This window comes from Vulpes lagopus, chromosome 2 (assembly GCF_018345385.1).
Source record: "Vulpes lagopus strain Blue_001 chromosome 2, ASM1834538v1, whole genome shotgun sequence".
Classification (NCBI taxonomy): Eukaryota; Metazoa; Chordata; class Mammalia; order Carnivora; family Canidae; genus Vulpes; species Vulpes lagopus.
The window spans coordinates 149,981,937-149,999,040 of record NC_054825.1 but is presented as its reverse complement, the minus strand read 5'-3'; the positions used below and the strand labels follow the sequence as shown (position 1 = coordinate 149,999,040).

General features: G+C 43.8%; 1 protein-coding gene across 1 annotated transcript in view; it reads right to left on the bottom strand.

The window, feature by feature from the left end:
- The window catches only part of SLC1A1 (solute carrier family 1 member 1), a 77,871-nt gene that overhangs the window by 11,678 nt on the left and 49,089 nt on the right, over positions 1–17,104 (bottom strand). Inside the window, exons 3-8 of the mRNA XM_041729552.1 lie at positions 9,194–9,286; positions 7,447–7,561; positions 6,175–6,217; positions 4,686–4,784; positions 1,170–1,354; positions 4–111 (exon numbers count right to left, since the gene is read on the bottom strand). Coding sequence (XP_041585486.1) covers positions 4–111; positions 1,170–1,354; positions 4,686–4,784; positions 6,175–6,217; positions 7,447–7,561; positions 9,194–9,286 — 643 coding nt within the window. The remainder of the gene's footprint in view (positions 1–3; positions 112–1,169; positions 1,355–4,685; positions 4,785–6,174; positions 6,218–7,446; positions 7,562–9,193; positions 9,287–17,104) is intronic.

Below are 17,104 nucleotides of genomic sequence, written 5' to 3'. Positions count from 1 at the left end.
TACCCACTCAGGACGGTAGCCATGTAAAGGCCTAGCTTGCGGAATATTTCCCAGTCTTCAACTTCTATGATCTTCCCAGCAATCAGGAACAAAATGCCAAGTGGCATGTAACTAGAAAGCAAGCAGAGCAAAGACACTCCCATTATCAGGTGTCTTCTTGAGGTGGGACTGCTGTGCAAAAAACAAGCCAGGGCATGCCCCCTGGCTCGGTATGTGCGCTCAGCTGGGAGGAGCACCTGGTACACAATAAAGCTAAGGTGCCAGTCTCAGGCCCTGGTGGACCACACTGGCGCCAGGGTTCAGTACCTGTGCATGTACACACATGGTTAAACAGCGGCATATCCCATGCCTTGCTCCCGGTGCACATATGTCCAGTGGATGGTCCCATCTGCAGATCTCAACTTTTGCTTGACCCTCCATACATGGCCACCATGCTCTTTCTAGCCCCAGTCATCTTGTTTCCCAGGTGGTAGATTCAGCAACCGAGCAATACAATTAGTAGTGGAAGTGGTCATAACAGCTCTGTTTCTGGAGTCCTAATTACATGCCTGGTACTGGGTTAAGTATTTGACATACATCATGTCCCTTAATGTACTTCTCCCAGCTCAAGGGGGAGAAAATGTCTCCCCCGCCCTTTTTTTTAACGGATGATGAAGCTGAGGTTCAGCAGAAGTAAGTGGCTGAAATAATTAAACCTTTTGCGTCATTGTCATTGTCTACATTTCAGGGTAAATAATGTTGAGTCAACTCAGGATGAGATAAATGGGGGCAGAGATCACCTAGAAAAGATAGACTTTTTGATACTTCCAGGGATGGGGCAGATGTGTAGGTGGCACCGCTGGTATGCTCATTTAAGGAGAGCACTTTGTGTTCTGATGTGTAAAGAGCCCCTTTAAATCACTATTTTAAGAGTTATTTCTTAGATAAATGCTGGCTGGGGACAAGCCGATCAAGGGCTTTGGTAGAAAAGACAATGGCTGATACACAGATTCTTGTTAGTGAACTAACTCCTAAGTAATATGTAGAATTACTGACTATTCTAGTGTCTCAGCATTCCATGTTTATCCTTCCTGGGGTGAGGTCAGTGGAGAAACACAGGCCTCTGTATTCTAATTTTGAGGAGACAATTGTCAGGAGAAGCAAGATGGCATTCACTGGCATCTACTCACCACATAATGATCTGAACAATTTTCATGGTTGCATCACTTAGAGCATTGAAGAAATCCACCAGAACCTGTCCTTTTTCTCCCATTTTTCCAATGACAAGTCCAAAGACGAGGCAAAAGACAATCAGGCCCAGGACATTTATGCCATCTGAATACATGCCTACGACTTTGTATTCCTTTGTTTTGTTCTGTGGATCAAAACCAAGAGAATATATTGATGCACAATTATAACTTTGTTGGAATGCAGAGGCCCTGAAATGAGAAGATTCAATAGCCAAAAATAATAAACTAGTAATCTACCCATCAGAGTCAACAATACTCGGGGAGAAGAAAAAAAAAACACAACAAACAACAAACCACCTACGCATGTATCAAGTTTGTACTGCCCCCACCCTCTGCCACTGAAGTGATTTTTTTTTTCCCTTTTTTTCAAAAAATCCAAACTTGAAGATGTCTTTTGAACATTTCTTATTCTGGGATATCTTGCATTTTTAACAAGAACTTTAGAATGAAGGCACATTTCAGGGTTATTTTAACAACTTCGCTACATTTGGAGTGTGTGAAAAAGATGGGAATTAATAATGAAGGAAAAGCAAAATATTTACCATGGTGAACATTTTTAGGATATCTTACTATCTGTTTTATCCTGGTGGTGAAGCAAAAGAACATTGTTTACTGACTCTAATCTTGGATGATCAATGGGACTTTAGAGATATAAATGTATTTTTTAAAGATTTTATTTATTATTCATGAGAGACAGAGAGAGAGAGGCAGAGACACAGGCAGAGGGAGAAGCAGCCTCCATGCAGGGAGCCCGATGTGGGACTCGATCCCAGGACTCCAGGATCACGCCCTAAGCCGAAGGCAGGCGCTAAACAGCTGAGCCACCCAGAGATCCCCTAGAGATATAAATATTAACCAAATGCCTGCTACTATGAACCATTCCTTCACTGGATCCCGGGTAAGAACAGCAATGAGATTTGCTGAGAAAACTTAATCCGAGTGGGGGCAGCATGAGATTTACTGCGAGATTTCACAGGGAGATAACATAATCTCAGTGGTACAAACCAGGTTTATAAAGTATTATAAATGGTTGATAAGCTCCTGGTATGTCAGTCATTTTTTACTTATAATCTGATATGCTCAAATTCGTATTGATCAAACAGCTAGAGTGTGCTTGCTGCACTGGCTAGAGTGTAAGTCTTCAACTACAGCTAGATAGATAAGATTAACTGTAAGAAAAACAAACCAGTGATGGCAAGGTGGTGCGTAATTAACTGCGTAGCCAAGCTACAAGTTGCAGGCATCAGACAGAGATGGAATTGATGGCCGTGGGGTGAGGGAGAGTTCAGCCTGAGTGGCAGGCAGCCAGGAGGTGAAAGCACACTTCAGAAAAACGGTGTAAGCAGGCCAGTCATCATGCACTGGACAGCCCCACCCTGCCTGGAGAGTCCCTACTCCCTACTCCTCCTTTATGGCCTCCAAAGGCTTAGTTTGTTTCTGTTAAATGCCCCCAGAGAATCCTGTTCCTCCTATTGCAATGCTCACTGCTGGTCATCTGAGGGCAGAGGGCAGATCTGTCTGCACCAGTGGCATCTTGATACCTAGCAAGCCTAGCTCATGCAGGGTGCTCACAAAAGTCTTCCCATGTGAAGGCGGGTAGAAGGAGGAACTGAGGGTCTGGATGGGATGGAGAGGGCCACTGGGAGGGGACCTGGGAAACCAGGGAAGAGCCCAGTGGTAGAGGGTCCTGAGCCAGCTTGAGGACTTACGACTTTCTGCAGTAGAAAGCAGGAGCAAACCATGGTCTATCTCATTTGAATTTCTAAGTCTCCCAAACATTTATTACTATTTTTTCCTTAAATCTTCTCTTTCTATTTGGAGGCAGAGAATGTTCAGCATAAATCTACTATAGACTATAAGAGGTACTATGTCAGGCCCATACGTTCTAACCTCTAATGCTGAAATTCCAATACCTCTCAAAACCCATGGATTTTACTGATGGGTATACAGCAAATTCTTGGTGGCAGGACCTATTCTGAACTGAGACCAGGCTACTTAGGGTTTATTTCTCTCATCTGGCAGGATATCCACAAGTTTGCCGCAGGACTGTCGCTGTCCTTGATCATAGAGGGTTGTTGCCAATTCCCCTTAAGTGTGTTTGCAAAACATACAGTGCCTATACCATGTGGCCCACAGAGAGTAAAAAACTCTGGACTCTGAATCACATCTGGGAAGAGAGTTTCCGATAAGGAATGTGGCCCTGCATCTCCACATTTCCATGGTCATGCAAATCTAAAGTAGTTCCCAACTCAACTCAAGGAGTGACAGAGATAATAGAGATAACAGGACTCATTCTTTTCTCTGTGTGGTTCAGTTCCTTCTCAGAATGCGTGGGAGTCAAGTTCTACAAAGTGGTCACCCACTAACACTGAGTTAGCAAATCTTGAATCCTTGTTCTCAGGGGAACTATAAGATCAGGTTCCTGGGAACCAATGTTTGCAACATTTTCATCAAATAGTTGGTATATAACTTGCTTTATGTGTGTTTCTGTTCAAAAACACATAAATATTTAATATATATTGTTGAATGATGAACAATGAACTCCCAACCAACACTTAGGCCTGAATGAAGCTTGATCTAATGCACATGTATTTTCCATCTAGCACATCACAGCCTTCCTGCCCTGAGAATAGAAGTCAGCACTGGGGATCCCTGGTGGCGCAGCGGTTTGGCGCCTGCCTTTGGCCCAGGGCGCGATCCTGGAGACCCAGGATCGAATCCCACGTCGGGCTCCCGGTGCATGGAGCCTGCTTCTCCCTCTGCCTGTGTCTCTGCCTCTCTCTCTCTCTGTGACTATCATAAATAAAAAAAATTAAAAAAAAAAAAAAAAAAAAAAAAAAAAAAAAAAAAAAAAGAAGTCAGCACTGTAGCACTGTGCCTGGGTGACATTTTAAACAGTGAAATTATCACAAAAAAACACAAAAATATGAAAAATGTGGCATAAACACACCACTAAAAGGACACTTGTTTGTAACAAGAGAGTTGAAGCAAGAAGGCAGAGCCTGGGGCACCTGGCTGGCTCTGTCAGTAGAGCATGCAACTCTTGATCTCAGAATCATGAGTTCAAGCCCTATGTTGGGCATGGAGCCTACTTAAAAAAAAAAAAAAAAGAAAAGAAAGAAAAAAGGAAAAAAAAGAAAAGAAAGAAAGAAAAGAAAGAAAAGAAAAGAAAAGAAAAGAAAAGAAAAGAAAAGAAAAGAAAAGAAAAGAAAAGAAAAGAAAAGAAAAAAGAAAAGAAAAAGCAGAGCTCGGCCCTGTTCATCCTCAGCTGGGAGTGTGTGCCCTGGGTGACTTAAATTTCTCACCACTCCCTGTGTGTCTGAGAGTGATATGAGACCATCGTGTTGACTTTGGGGTTACAAATTCATTTTAGCAAGTAGTGACTGTATTTCCATCTCCTGCTTGCTCACAACTCTGCCCCTGCCTACTGGGGAAGGGGCGCAGGTGACCAGGTACCTTGGAAATGGCAGTAGTCATGATAGCGGTGACAGATGCTTCCGTCATGTTCATCCCTGGCTCACTGGGAGAATTTACTTCTTCACGCTTGGTTTTATACTGCATGTTGGAGGAAAAAAAAAAAAAAAAAAAGACCAGAGAAATCAACAAAATAAGAGTTTTTCCAGCCTCTGAGCCTATACCACAGGGATATGTTACTTCAGCCAAAGGAGCACCACTGAAAGCTTCTGCTTCTGTCACCTCTCTTGGCTCTGGGTTTTCATAGTACCTCCCAAGAGACTTTAGAGGCAAAAGTGGGGCCGAGAAGTCTAAACCCTGATTCCCACAGCTGCCATTCAATGATGTTAGAATGTTTTCTTTCATAATAAGGGACAAATTAACAGAGTGATAATGGGAAAGAAAGAACAGGTTTTATTGGAGATGCTTTAAGAGACCGTGCAGGGATCCTGTCAATCGTTGTGTTTCTATCTGTCTAGTCATTTGTTAATTTTACTCTGAGAGAAACACCTCATCACTTTGATAAATCATCACATGATTTTCGGAAACATCAAGAACTACACGGCTGTTTCAAAGTCAACAGTCCCTTTAGGGCGGGGCCATGAGTAAGATTTCTGTTAAATTCCCTTCCTTCACCTTTGTTTGGTTCTGCCCAGCTTCAGCAGAGAGCTTTAAGAAAAAGCTAGTATACCATTACAGCAGGCAAAAACATCACCCCTCAGAGGCTCTGCCAACCTCGAGAACCTGACAAATGACCACTGTGGCAGAACCGTGAAGGCATCCTTGAAATAGAAGCAGTTGTGTGCCTCCTGGAGTTTGGCAGGGAGCAACTTCATGGCATCTCTGTTGGTATACACAGAGGTCTCTGTTCACACAATTTATGTAAATAAATTCAGCAGTTTGTGATAGACTCAGCTGTCTTCAAGTGCACATATAAACAAGAGAGAAGGGAAGCAAGGAAGTGGAGTGACGAGACCATGAAGCTTTCCTAGAGGAAAAATCATGGCTTTGTTACATGGCTGGGGGTGGGTGGGTGGCGTGCCAGCAATGGGCACACAAGGATTAAGGAAACTGGTCAGTTAATTTTAAGAATGTAAGATAAAAAGACCAAACTCCAGGACCGCTAAGCCCTCATGTGGGTTAGATATTGCTGTCCCAACATGAGCGAGGAAGGAAGGAGGAGATGGGGTTATTCCTGCAGGGTGCTGCTTCTGCAGACAGTCTAAGCTTCTTCACAAATACCATGTGGTCCTCCAAAAACAAGGAAAGGGAGCCAGCATCATATCTAATGGGGGACTTCTCCAGGGCCCAAAAGACCCAGAGACATGAAGCAGAGAAGTCACCTGAGATTGCCCTGCAGACACATTCAGAGGTACCTTTCCTGCCAGTTCGGATGGACTCATGCCAGTTCTTGGGTCATAGCAGGACATAAAAATCTTAATTGGTAAAGCAAAGAAGGGAGCAGCCTGAAGGCAAAATGTCTTATTCTTACCTGCTGAAAACAGGCTTGGACAAGATTCTCAGGGAACATATTCCTGTTGGAGACATGAAAAGCAGTGTCACGTTAAGGCAAATTCTTTTTCTTTTTTTTTTTTTTTTTGGTCATACTCAATACCTTGGTGAACATGAGTAGAACATAGAACCAGTACTCTGGTTTCTCCTCTGGCCTCTCCTTTGCAAATACTTCCTTGGATTAAGATGTTTTTCCCCTGCCGAGCTTCAGCCAAGTCTAGAAAGCTCTCTTAAACAGTCATGGCTTAGCTGATTCACTGAGGAACTGAAACGCTTGCTGTCCTTGGCAGGTGGACACTCACAGTCAAGGCACCTCCTTAATACCCTGTATGCTTCTGTTTTCACCGATGAGAACACAGGCCTACTGAGAGCCCACTGCATAGGTTCCCAATTTCTTTATGCCAATTATGAATATAAGCATAATTATTGAATTAAAAATGATGTGAATCAATGAAACAGGAGTATGAAACAGAAGGCGTGTTTTTTTATAAACACTAAATGCAACGCCTAGAAACTCAACCAAGACAGGTGACTAAAATTTCTGTGGTTAAATCAGGTTCAGAGGGCCCCTAAATGGGAAGAAAAACTGGCATTCAGCTTTCTTTGCAGGTCTAAGGGTTTTGTTGTTCCACTTCAAGGAAATGGAACCTGGAAACTATACAAGATGCCTTTGTAAGGGTAGTAGGTGCAAGAGAAATGATATGAAATTATAATCGACTGACACCCTGGAAGGAAAGACCTTGGCCCTATGTCAGAAACTGGCAAAAAAAAAAAAAAAAAAAAGCATTTAAATTTTAAGTGTCAAGGAAATATAATGCATGTCTGTCATTTTTTTTTTTTTTTTACAATTCTCTATCTTAAAATTAACTGACTGATTTTTAGCCCTGATTGCTTCCAATAAGAGGGTTTCTCCTGTACAATAAAAAAAAAAAATGTATTTCTTCAAGTGTGCTTCAGAACTGACCCCCCAACCCAGCCTACTATCTCAATGCAGTAAGTATACTTTCTGCATTTCTGTCCATTCAAAATCCGGACAGAGGAGCCTGTTCCTTCCCATCCCCTCTTGGCACCACGGTCTGGCAAGCAGGCCTGGCCATGTGATTTCAGGGTATGGGGCTAACTTAAAACACACAATGATTAAAAAACTATTAGAAGTTTCAAGATAGTGACAGCAGAGCAAGCATGGATCCCATGCGATCACAGTATTGCAGGTGGCATGCCTATGGAGCTGCCCCGCTGGCCAGACACTCACCTGATCAGATCTAACATGGCATCCACTGTACTGACTTCGGGGCTGCTGCCTGTCCTGTCAATTTCATCCACCTTCTGGGACACACCAGGCTTGATGCTCACCACCAGCACGATGCCTGCGGCCAAGGAGAGTACCACAGAGCATTAGGAACCTTCCAGAACACCTGCCCCCCCAGAGCATCCTTCTTAGAACCAGTAGGCATGGTGGTACCAGGCAATACTGGAATGAGGACTCCAAGATCCAGCCAAAATGCTGAGCCTCAGCTGGGACTTCAGCAGTGGCCTTAATTATTTTTCCATTTAAATGAGCCAGAAGGAACTTTTCCCATTTTTCTTTCTTTTTTTTTTTTTTTTAAACTAAGTTGCATTCCAGAATTGCTTCTGGAGAGATGTGCTAATGAGAATTTTCTATTTTCTTTTCCTTAGCTTATGAGATCAGCCTAGGCAGGGGTTGGCATGAGGGTGATTCCTTTTCCAACTCAGGGCACTCATTCAATATCTTTATGTAACTTTTACCCACAGATGCTGGTTATTTTTCTGAGGTGTTTCCAAAACAAGCCCTACCTTCCTTCCATACCAGAAGCCTTCAAATATCTGGAAAGCTGTTATATAATCCAAAAAAGGGCTAGGTTTAGGAAAAGTAGTATTCCCTGTGACACTCAGGGGATGGAATGAGAACAAATAGACTTTAGAGGGAGAGATGGCTCTTGGATTCCTGCTGTGATGAACCATCTCAAGGGGGAGTATCTGCGAGTGCCATTTTGGAACTTGGAACCATGGGTTCCTGTCCTTCGGGGTGTCCAAGCAGAGGTGGGAGGCTGGAGATCAAGGCATAAGAGACTCCTTGACTGGAGGGGGAATGCCAGTCCACAGGGGCAGGATGTCCGGATGCTGAGCAGGTCAGTTTTGCCAGTGAGATGAGTCAGGGGGCGATATAAGGACCATGGTGGGTGTGGTCCCCTCTTCCCTCTCAGGCTTGCAGGAGAGACACACACTGGCTTTTTCCTTCATGCTTCCCTCCCCTCAGGAACCTCATGGGGAGATGGGGCTTTGGTTTAAGACAGGATTCAGGCCCTGCCCTAACACCTGGTGCCTAACACCACTCCAACCTCACCACATCCTAACAATCCATTAAAGCAGAAGCAGCAGGATCACGCTGGCTGATTCTTCCCAGCCTCTCTGCCCACTCAGGGCATCCTTTTTAAAACGTTAGGTCACAAAGGACGGACCACACTTTCTTCACAAAAGAATGCCAAACATACAAGAGCAGCTACATTCCTTTATTAGAACTTTCTCCCCTTTTCAAGTGGAATTTATATTTGGCAAGATGCTGTGAACTCTCAGTACCATGTGGAATTTGAAATGCACCGAAATGCTATCTTTTTGGAAATATTTCACAATTAGACTCAACTCCACTATTACAGACTAATTATTCAGTTTACAGATTATATAAGCTCTTGACTTCACTTCCTTCTACTCAGTGAGCCTGATAAAGCACAGAACTGGCAACCTCTTTCTGTGCCTTTACTAGGGACATTCATCAGCAGTGCCACAGCTGAACTTCAGTCAGTATTATATTTTCTTCATGTAAAAGGTGCCGTTTAGACTTTAAGCCCAAAAGCTTCATGTTAGTTTGACAAAACTACTTTTTGAATGGAAAAAAAAAAGTGCATTTAAAAAAGTCCAACTACTTTGAAAGAAAAATTCACCATTATACAGAAGAATAAGGAATCAGAAATAGATCTTACCTAGAACTACAGCAATGACAGTGGTACAGAAATAATATATGACAGCACGTAGACCAATTTTCCCGGATACACTGGAATCCAGTGCAGCAACACCTGCAAGAAGGGAGGGGGAGATGTCAAGTTACATTAATTTTTTTAAAAGATTTTATTTATTCATGAGAGACACAGAGAGAGAGGCAGAGACACAGGCAGAGGGAGAAGCAGGCTTCCTGCGGGGAGCCCAATGTGGGACTGGATCCCAGGACCTTAGGATCACGACCTGAGCCAAAGGCAGATCCTCAACTACTGAGCCACCCAGTCATCCCAAGTCACATTAATTTTTAAAAGAAGCGATTTCTAGGACTGAGGTCATTCAATCTTCAAGATGTGAAATAAAGTGCTAAGAGCTGTCCTCTGCACCTGCTGGGCCTCACACATTTCCTCTGGATAAGATGCAACGGGCAAAGGAAGGTCTTCAAAATTGCCAACAAAGAAGGCAGTCAGAAGAGGGGCAAGAGGTAATCTCCCTCCCCGCTCACCCCACTGCCAGCCAGTGCTCTTGGGGCTGATCATGAGACAGGAGCAGCTCCCCTCCCACATCTGCTCTAAGAACTTCGTTAAGATTTGTATGTCACATCCCCCCCACAGCCTTCAAGTCAGTATCCAGAAAAACCCTTCTGGAATTCAGTACCCAGAAAGTTTATCTTGAAGCATGGAGACCGTTCTTTCCTCAAATAATGAATATTGTAAAACTCACCCTTGTCTCCCTTTTGCCTTTTCTGTCAGGAAGCTCAGAGTCAACCAAAAAGATAACTTTTGTGTGTGATTATGAAAGTCAATATGTGTTCGTTGTAACAATTTGAAAACAGGAAAATGAAAATCACTCCATCTCATCAACTGTCGTTGATATGCTGGAGAATCTGTCAATATTTTTTCTTGATTTTTTTCGTAAACATAGTTGAGATAATTCCATAGTTTTTAATCCTCTCTTCCTCATACTGTATCATAAGAATTTTCTTGTTACAAATTCCCCTCCCAAGGGTAATTTTAATGGCTGCATGATCTTGTCATGGGACCATACCATAATGCATTTAATCATCCACTTATTGCCAGAGCTTTGGAGATACTCAGAGCCAACTTTAATAATAAATCACAGTAATTTCATTATTTATCCTGGCTGGCACATTTTCTTCTTCTTTCCATGATTTTCAAATTGCTTCTACCTTAACAACCTTATCGTGTACGGCTCTGTGAGACAAAATATCCATTTTCAAGCGGTATGATATAAGTAAAGATTTCCAATTTAAAAGACTTACAACCACACTGTTAGCAGTAGTCTCAAAAGGTCTATGGTGGTCTCTAACATGACTGAATGTCACCTGAAAATGGAAGGGCTATCCAGAATGCCAAGAATAATTATGGAGGTGGGAGGCACACATCCCTTCTTGCTAGAAATCCTTGGTCTCCAGTAAAGATGCTTCTATAAAGGGAGCCAAATGATGTGGCTACCTGGATAGCTTCTGTGTTGGAAGACAGGGCAAGTGGAGAAGCAACCAAACCACCTTTTAGCTAACTGACATTTGAAGGTTTCAGACTGTACCCTGCCCATTTTCCAAATGAGAAGCACATATTGAGTCAAATTATCATCACAGAAAATTACTTGAAACTTCAGCACATGTGAGCTGTCCCATAACCACTGTCAAAGCCTGAAGTATCAGGCAGCAGGAAAAATGAAGAGGTTGGCATGAGGCAGCCCCAAGGAGAGGGAGTAAACCTGTAGGCTACTGGCATACACAGGTAGCTTGTGTGTTCATTCCTGACACCATAAAAGATCTATCCTTTTTTAAAAAAAGTGACTGGGGGCTTATGCTTCTCACGTATCATTGTACATATTCAGTATATCGGAGAAATCTGCAAGCAAGCTATCATCATCATGATGACCGAACAAATCATCTCTCACTGTAAACATGTCATTCATCCCAGCTGTTGATTGTTCCTCTGGAAGCTAATATTTTGACAGAAGGGGTTCTGGCCTCTTTAGCGACCACCCCACGATGCTGTAAGGGCCCATTCGCCAAGCCTTGGGACAAGACTGTGCCATTACCATATGATGGGCATATTGCAACAGACACATCCTAGAATAACCCTGATGACAGATTCCATTATCTCTCTCTGGGAAAAATGCACTTTGCTGTGGTTGAGAAGACTTTCTTCTCATGGTAAGACAATTAAAAATAACAACTCTGCAAGAAACAACAATAGCAACAACAACAAAACATCAAGAGACAACGAAGGCCCCAACTCAGAATCTCCTATTTAGCTTTTGTCTCTTAAAAGAAGAGGGGCACCGGGGTGGCTCAGTTGGTGAAGCATCTGTCTGCAACTCAGGTCATGATCCTGGGGTCCTGGGATCCAGCCCTGCACTGGGCTCCCTGCTCAGCAGGAGTCTGCTTCTCCCCCTCCCTCTGCCTGCCACTCCCCCCGTTCATGCTCTTTCTCTAATAAATAAGTAAAATCTTACAAGAGCAAACAACACAAATATGTATGTTTGCTAACTACATATGAATATAAAATGTGGTCTAATATCCTATTTTAGAGCTCTGGGCATGATTTCATGAACAATCCAAATAATTATTTATAACAAAAATGAGTGATTAAAAAAAAATTACCAATTCAACAAAACTCCAGGTAACCTGTATCAGCACATGTAATCCTGGTCCAAGAGAGGATGTATTTTCAGACATAGTGTCCTTGGGTAGATGTCTAATTTCAGTGGCTAACAGCCCCGAAGGTGCTGGCAAGTGACAGGCTTCCAGGGTAGCTGGAGAACTGTTCTCGGGTATGTGTTTTGTGCCCTCTCGGGGTTTTCTTCCAGCAGTGAAACAAATTAAATATATGTAGGTAATTGTTTCCAGCATATGTTAATATGTCTTAATTTGTCTTAATGATTTGGCCATGGGCTGATGCCTCTGCTTCTATTGCAGGACCCAGCTGGCAATAAAAGGCTTCATAATAATGAGATTCTTGGTGGAAACATCTTAAGCAAATGCATCCCCCAAAGCAGCCAGCCAGCTCCTCTCTGCTGGAGTACAGCAATTGTCTTGCAATTACTTTTGGGAAAGGCTTTATTTCCCGTTTCTCAAAACTACTTTAGTCCTACAATTCTCCTGGATAGATCAGGAATGTGTTCGAACCAACGATTGTCCTTCTCTACACTTTACCTCTAGAGTTACCGTTCTACCTCTCTAGTCATCACTGATTGGGGGGCAGAGCTGGCCCCCAAGTCCAGGTCTCAGATTATAATGTGCTGCTGAGGACAGAGCCTCCATAGATAACAGGAACATTACTGAATTTAACTTGAAGATAAAATGCCTGTCTGGATGCCCTACACACCCCACCTGCCAAAAATAGCAATGATGTTGATGGTAATTATAATAAAAACAATGATGACAATAAACACTGGGTAGTGGGCAATGACTGCAGGTTATGTGTGTCACCTTCTTCCATGCTCAATGGTGAAGCTGGGATCCCAACCCAGATTCGACCCCAAAGACCAAATTCTTTTTCTTTTTTTGAGATTTTATTTATTTATTCATGAGAGACACACAGGGAGAGGCAGAGACACAGGCAGAGGGAGAAGCTGGCTTCCCATGGGGAGCCCGATGTGGGACAGGACCCCAGGATCATGACCTGAGCCAAAGGCAGATGCTACACTGCTGAGCCACCCAGGTGTCTCCAAAGGCCAAATTCCTAACCACTATGTCCTGCTGGCTCTATCCATAAGCTACCAAATTCTAGACCAGCACTGCCTCAGAGAACTTCTGCGATGGTGGAAATGCTCTGTTTGTATTGCCTGATGTAGTAGTCACGAGCTACGTGTAGCTAATGAGCACTTGAAATGTGGCCAGTGTGACTAAGGAATTTTCATCTTGCTTAACTGTGATTGACTGCACACGTGGATAACGGCTGCCATGCTGGACAGCACACTCTTTAGACCTTACCAGGGGATCCAGCATTTAGCAGGTGCTGAGTAATTTTGAATGAACAAACTTAAGCTTAACTCCAAAGTTAGTTACTAAAGTCAGTACAACCTCTTTACCTTGCCAGCTTGGGGCCAGGGGAGACACAAGGAAGAACCATCATCTCCTAGGATGCATTTCCATCACTGCACTGACCCTAAAGCCTGAGGCTTATTCTTCTCTGTGTCCCCAGGGCATGAAACAAGGTGCTTTATAAATTTTGTACTTGATGCTTTCCCTGTGACAGAAAAAGCTGCATTTAAAAAAATAGGTAATCCCCTCTTTACAATGTGAGCCCACTTAAAAGATCCACTCATGTGTCAGTGATTAGGAACTCAGCAGGTAGTCTCCTGAGAAACCACCTGCACAGGGCAGTTTGGTTCAGTCCCCAGAGTGACCAACAATAATGCTTTTCATACATGATGTGAAAACATATTTAGCATTTTAATGTTTCTCTACCTACCTTGTTTTCCATCATTCTTTGCTCTCCCTGACCCTCCCCTAGCCTTTTAAATAAATTTTATGTACTAGACGTACACAGGTATTTTTTACCTAAAAAGAGTACATTTCTCCTCCTTCACCCCAAATAGCCAGGATTTGCTGCCTTGGGGGGTGATATTGCTCCTGTTGAGAATGTGAGGTCTGGCTCAGTGGATGTCATGCAAATGCTACCTTAATCCAGATGCTGGACTCTGGAACAGCACCTCTCCATCACTTCCTTAGTTACATCTGGTCACATGTAGCTCGTGGCTACTACAACGGGCAGCACAAAAAGACAACATGTCTACCACCACCAGAAGTTCGATGAGGCAGCACTGGTCTAGATTTGGTAGCACATGGATAGAGTCAGCAGGACATAATGGTTAAGAATATGGCCTCCATCACTTACTGGGGGGCATGGTCAAACAGCACGCTCACCTTCATCCCAAAAGGTGGGGCATCACTGTGCTTTATCCTGGGGTCTTACTCTCCATAGCTACCTGGATCCTCTGCTTTCAGGCCATGCCTCATGCCTGCTGAAGCCTGGTCACTCTCTTTGTGATCCACTCCCAGAACCCATTTCCTCTGGGTTCCTCCCTTTTTTTTGATCCTCGAAATATTTATAAGTTCCTTCAATTGTGGGCATCACAAACATTTTCTATCTTAAGAAAAGTCAGAAAAAGCAACTAACAGAAAAATAAAATTGCTGAACTATAGATCTTAGAGTCAACCAAGGTACGTGAACTTTTTTAAGAGACTGTGGGACACGGAATGTTAACGATCTTCATTGTCAGGAAACTTCCTAAACTTTTGTCTGAATGCCTCATGCATCACTTGAAGCTCATTTCTTCTCACTGAACATTGACAGATGAGAGGGGAATGCACACTAACCCATCATAAGGCAGGGGCGACAGGGTCTGTACAGAAACCAGAGAAAGGGGCTTAAAACCATTTATGGGGGGCACCTGGGTGGCTCAGGTCATGATCTTGGGGTCCTGGGATCCAGTCTCTCATCAGGCTCCCCACAGGGAGCCGGCTTCTCCCTCTTCCTATGTCTCTGCCTCTCTCTCTCTCTGTGTCTCTCATGAATAAATAAAATCTTAAAAAAAAAAATTTATAACAATTGGACAGGGATTTTCCATTTGTTCAATATAACCACAAAAAGTAGGGCTAACATTTTGTAGGTCTTTGTTTTTTTACATCCTTACCTCGTAATTCATTTTTACTATAGTTTACAAAGATGACTGATCTGTGACAGACTGGAAATTTAAAAAAACTAGATCTCTCCCATCCATCTAAAAAACCAGATGCTTTGCAAAGCCCTGGAGCAGAGGATGGGTACTGGGGGTTTCGGAGGTGCCAGGGGTGCCACCAGGCTGAGATGATATGGCAGACAGACAGCATGTGAACTGGGCAGAAAAAGATGAGCAGGATTCTGACAAAGAGTGTTTGCTTGACCACAGGCTCCTGAACCTTCTCCTGGGTCTATGTACTTCCTGCAAAATCCAGGTTTACCAAGAACTCTGCTAGGCTAGTTTGACCAGAACCCCCACCCTCGATATCTGGTCAGTCTCCTCGTCCTCCAGCATCCCCCCAGGTGATGTCTGGCTACCCTGGCCTGCCTCCAGAAAGAATCCTGTGGGTTCAGTTTGGTCAGAATCCCCCAGTACCCCTGATGTTCTGTTTTAGTGACTCTCCACCCACTGACCTCCACCCTGCTCCTTGACGAGCAAATCCCATGTACGATGCTGTGTTCAGAGTTGAGCCCCAACTCTCTCCCCCACTGGCAAATCCCACTGCAGTGGCCCCCACACCTATCACGATGGTCTGGAATAAAGTCTGTCCTACCACCTTTGACAGGTGTCACTGAGTTTTTATTTTCTTAACAAGTCCAGTTTCCCAGTGAGCCCACAATTATCCTTTAAAACCAGGGACAGTCTGGAGGCTGGGCTGTGGCCTAGAAACAGGGACACCATCCAAGATTGCCCTTGGAAGTTAGGGGCACCTGCTTGGTCTTTATTTTAAGACTGCACACTTAATTTTTTACCTTGGGAAGAAGCTCTGATGAGCTGGGGTGATGGCTCCTGGCTAGAGCAGTAATAATCTATTAGAACTTTCTATAAAAACACCACAAAGGATGTAGTTGCCATGGGCTAAACAATAGCATGTTTTAAAAATAAACACCCGAGGGCAAAAGACTCCTCCGAGAACTCTCTGATTAAGCTACCACCCACTGGAGAACAAAGTTTTTGTGACAGTCTCTCTCCACCTTGTCATTAAGGTGTCAAAATTAACTCCATTATTGGAAGGTTGTTTTTTTTTTTTCCCCCAGTCTGGCATTTGATGGTATGTCACGACTGGGAATGGACACAACATCCAAGAAACTCATTGTTGCACAGGAGTTAAAACCCTCTTATCCAGATGGTCCCTCTATCACCGTCATGGAGAAAAACAAGCATGGACTCAAATCCCAGGCTTCTCTTCTCAGACTCAGTTTCTCCATCTATACAAACACAAGGTTTCAATGCCTCTGCCTCCTACAGGGTAATTGTGAGGAGCAAAGCAAGTAATCTTATACAGCTGCTGTGAAGATTAGAACCAGTATCTGTAACACACCGAGTACAGTGCCTAGAACTTAACTGTACCAGTAAATAGCCTCATTACTGAATGAAATGATCAAATGGAAGGTACTCAGCAAACATTAATTAGCTCATTCATCCCCTCTGAATCCTTCTGTATTCCTTCATCAGATAGGTGCTAAAGAGATCCTTTTTTTTTTTTTTTAAGATTTTGTTTATTTATTCATGAGAGACACACAAAGAGAGGCAGAGACACAGGCAGAGGGAAAACCAGGCTCCCTGTGGGGAGCCCGAAGTGCGGGATTCAATCCCAGGACCCTGGATCACGACCTGAGCCAAAGGCAGATGCTCAACCACTAAGCCACTCAGGTGCCCCTAAAGAGAACCTTTAAGAGCATCCGTCAGGCCATTTCACACCCTGCTATGACCTCCAATGGCACGGATGATAAACTAGAAAATCCTCATGCTGGCTGAGGAGACCCTGCTGGAAAGGTGCCTGCCTGCCCTCCTAGCCCAGGCTGTGCCACCTTCCCGCCTGGTCATCCCCCAGCCCTCATCTGAAGCAGACCCAGCTCCCTCCCAATTTGCAGGGACTCCTCTCTCTGCCCCACTGCCTTCCCTCTACTCTTCACTTGTCTACTTTCAAGACTTTTCTTGGGGCTCCTTCCCTGAGTCACCAGGCTAAACCAGGCTCCTCTGTTTCCTCACCTGGCACCCTGCTCATACATGTTTCACAAGTTGTATTAATAGGCTCATTATTTATCTCCATCTTTTGCACTAGACTGTAGCAAGCAGCATGGAGGGCAGGAGACCCAGATGTCTGTGTGTTCACCAATGCATAGCTAGTGCCCAGC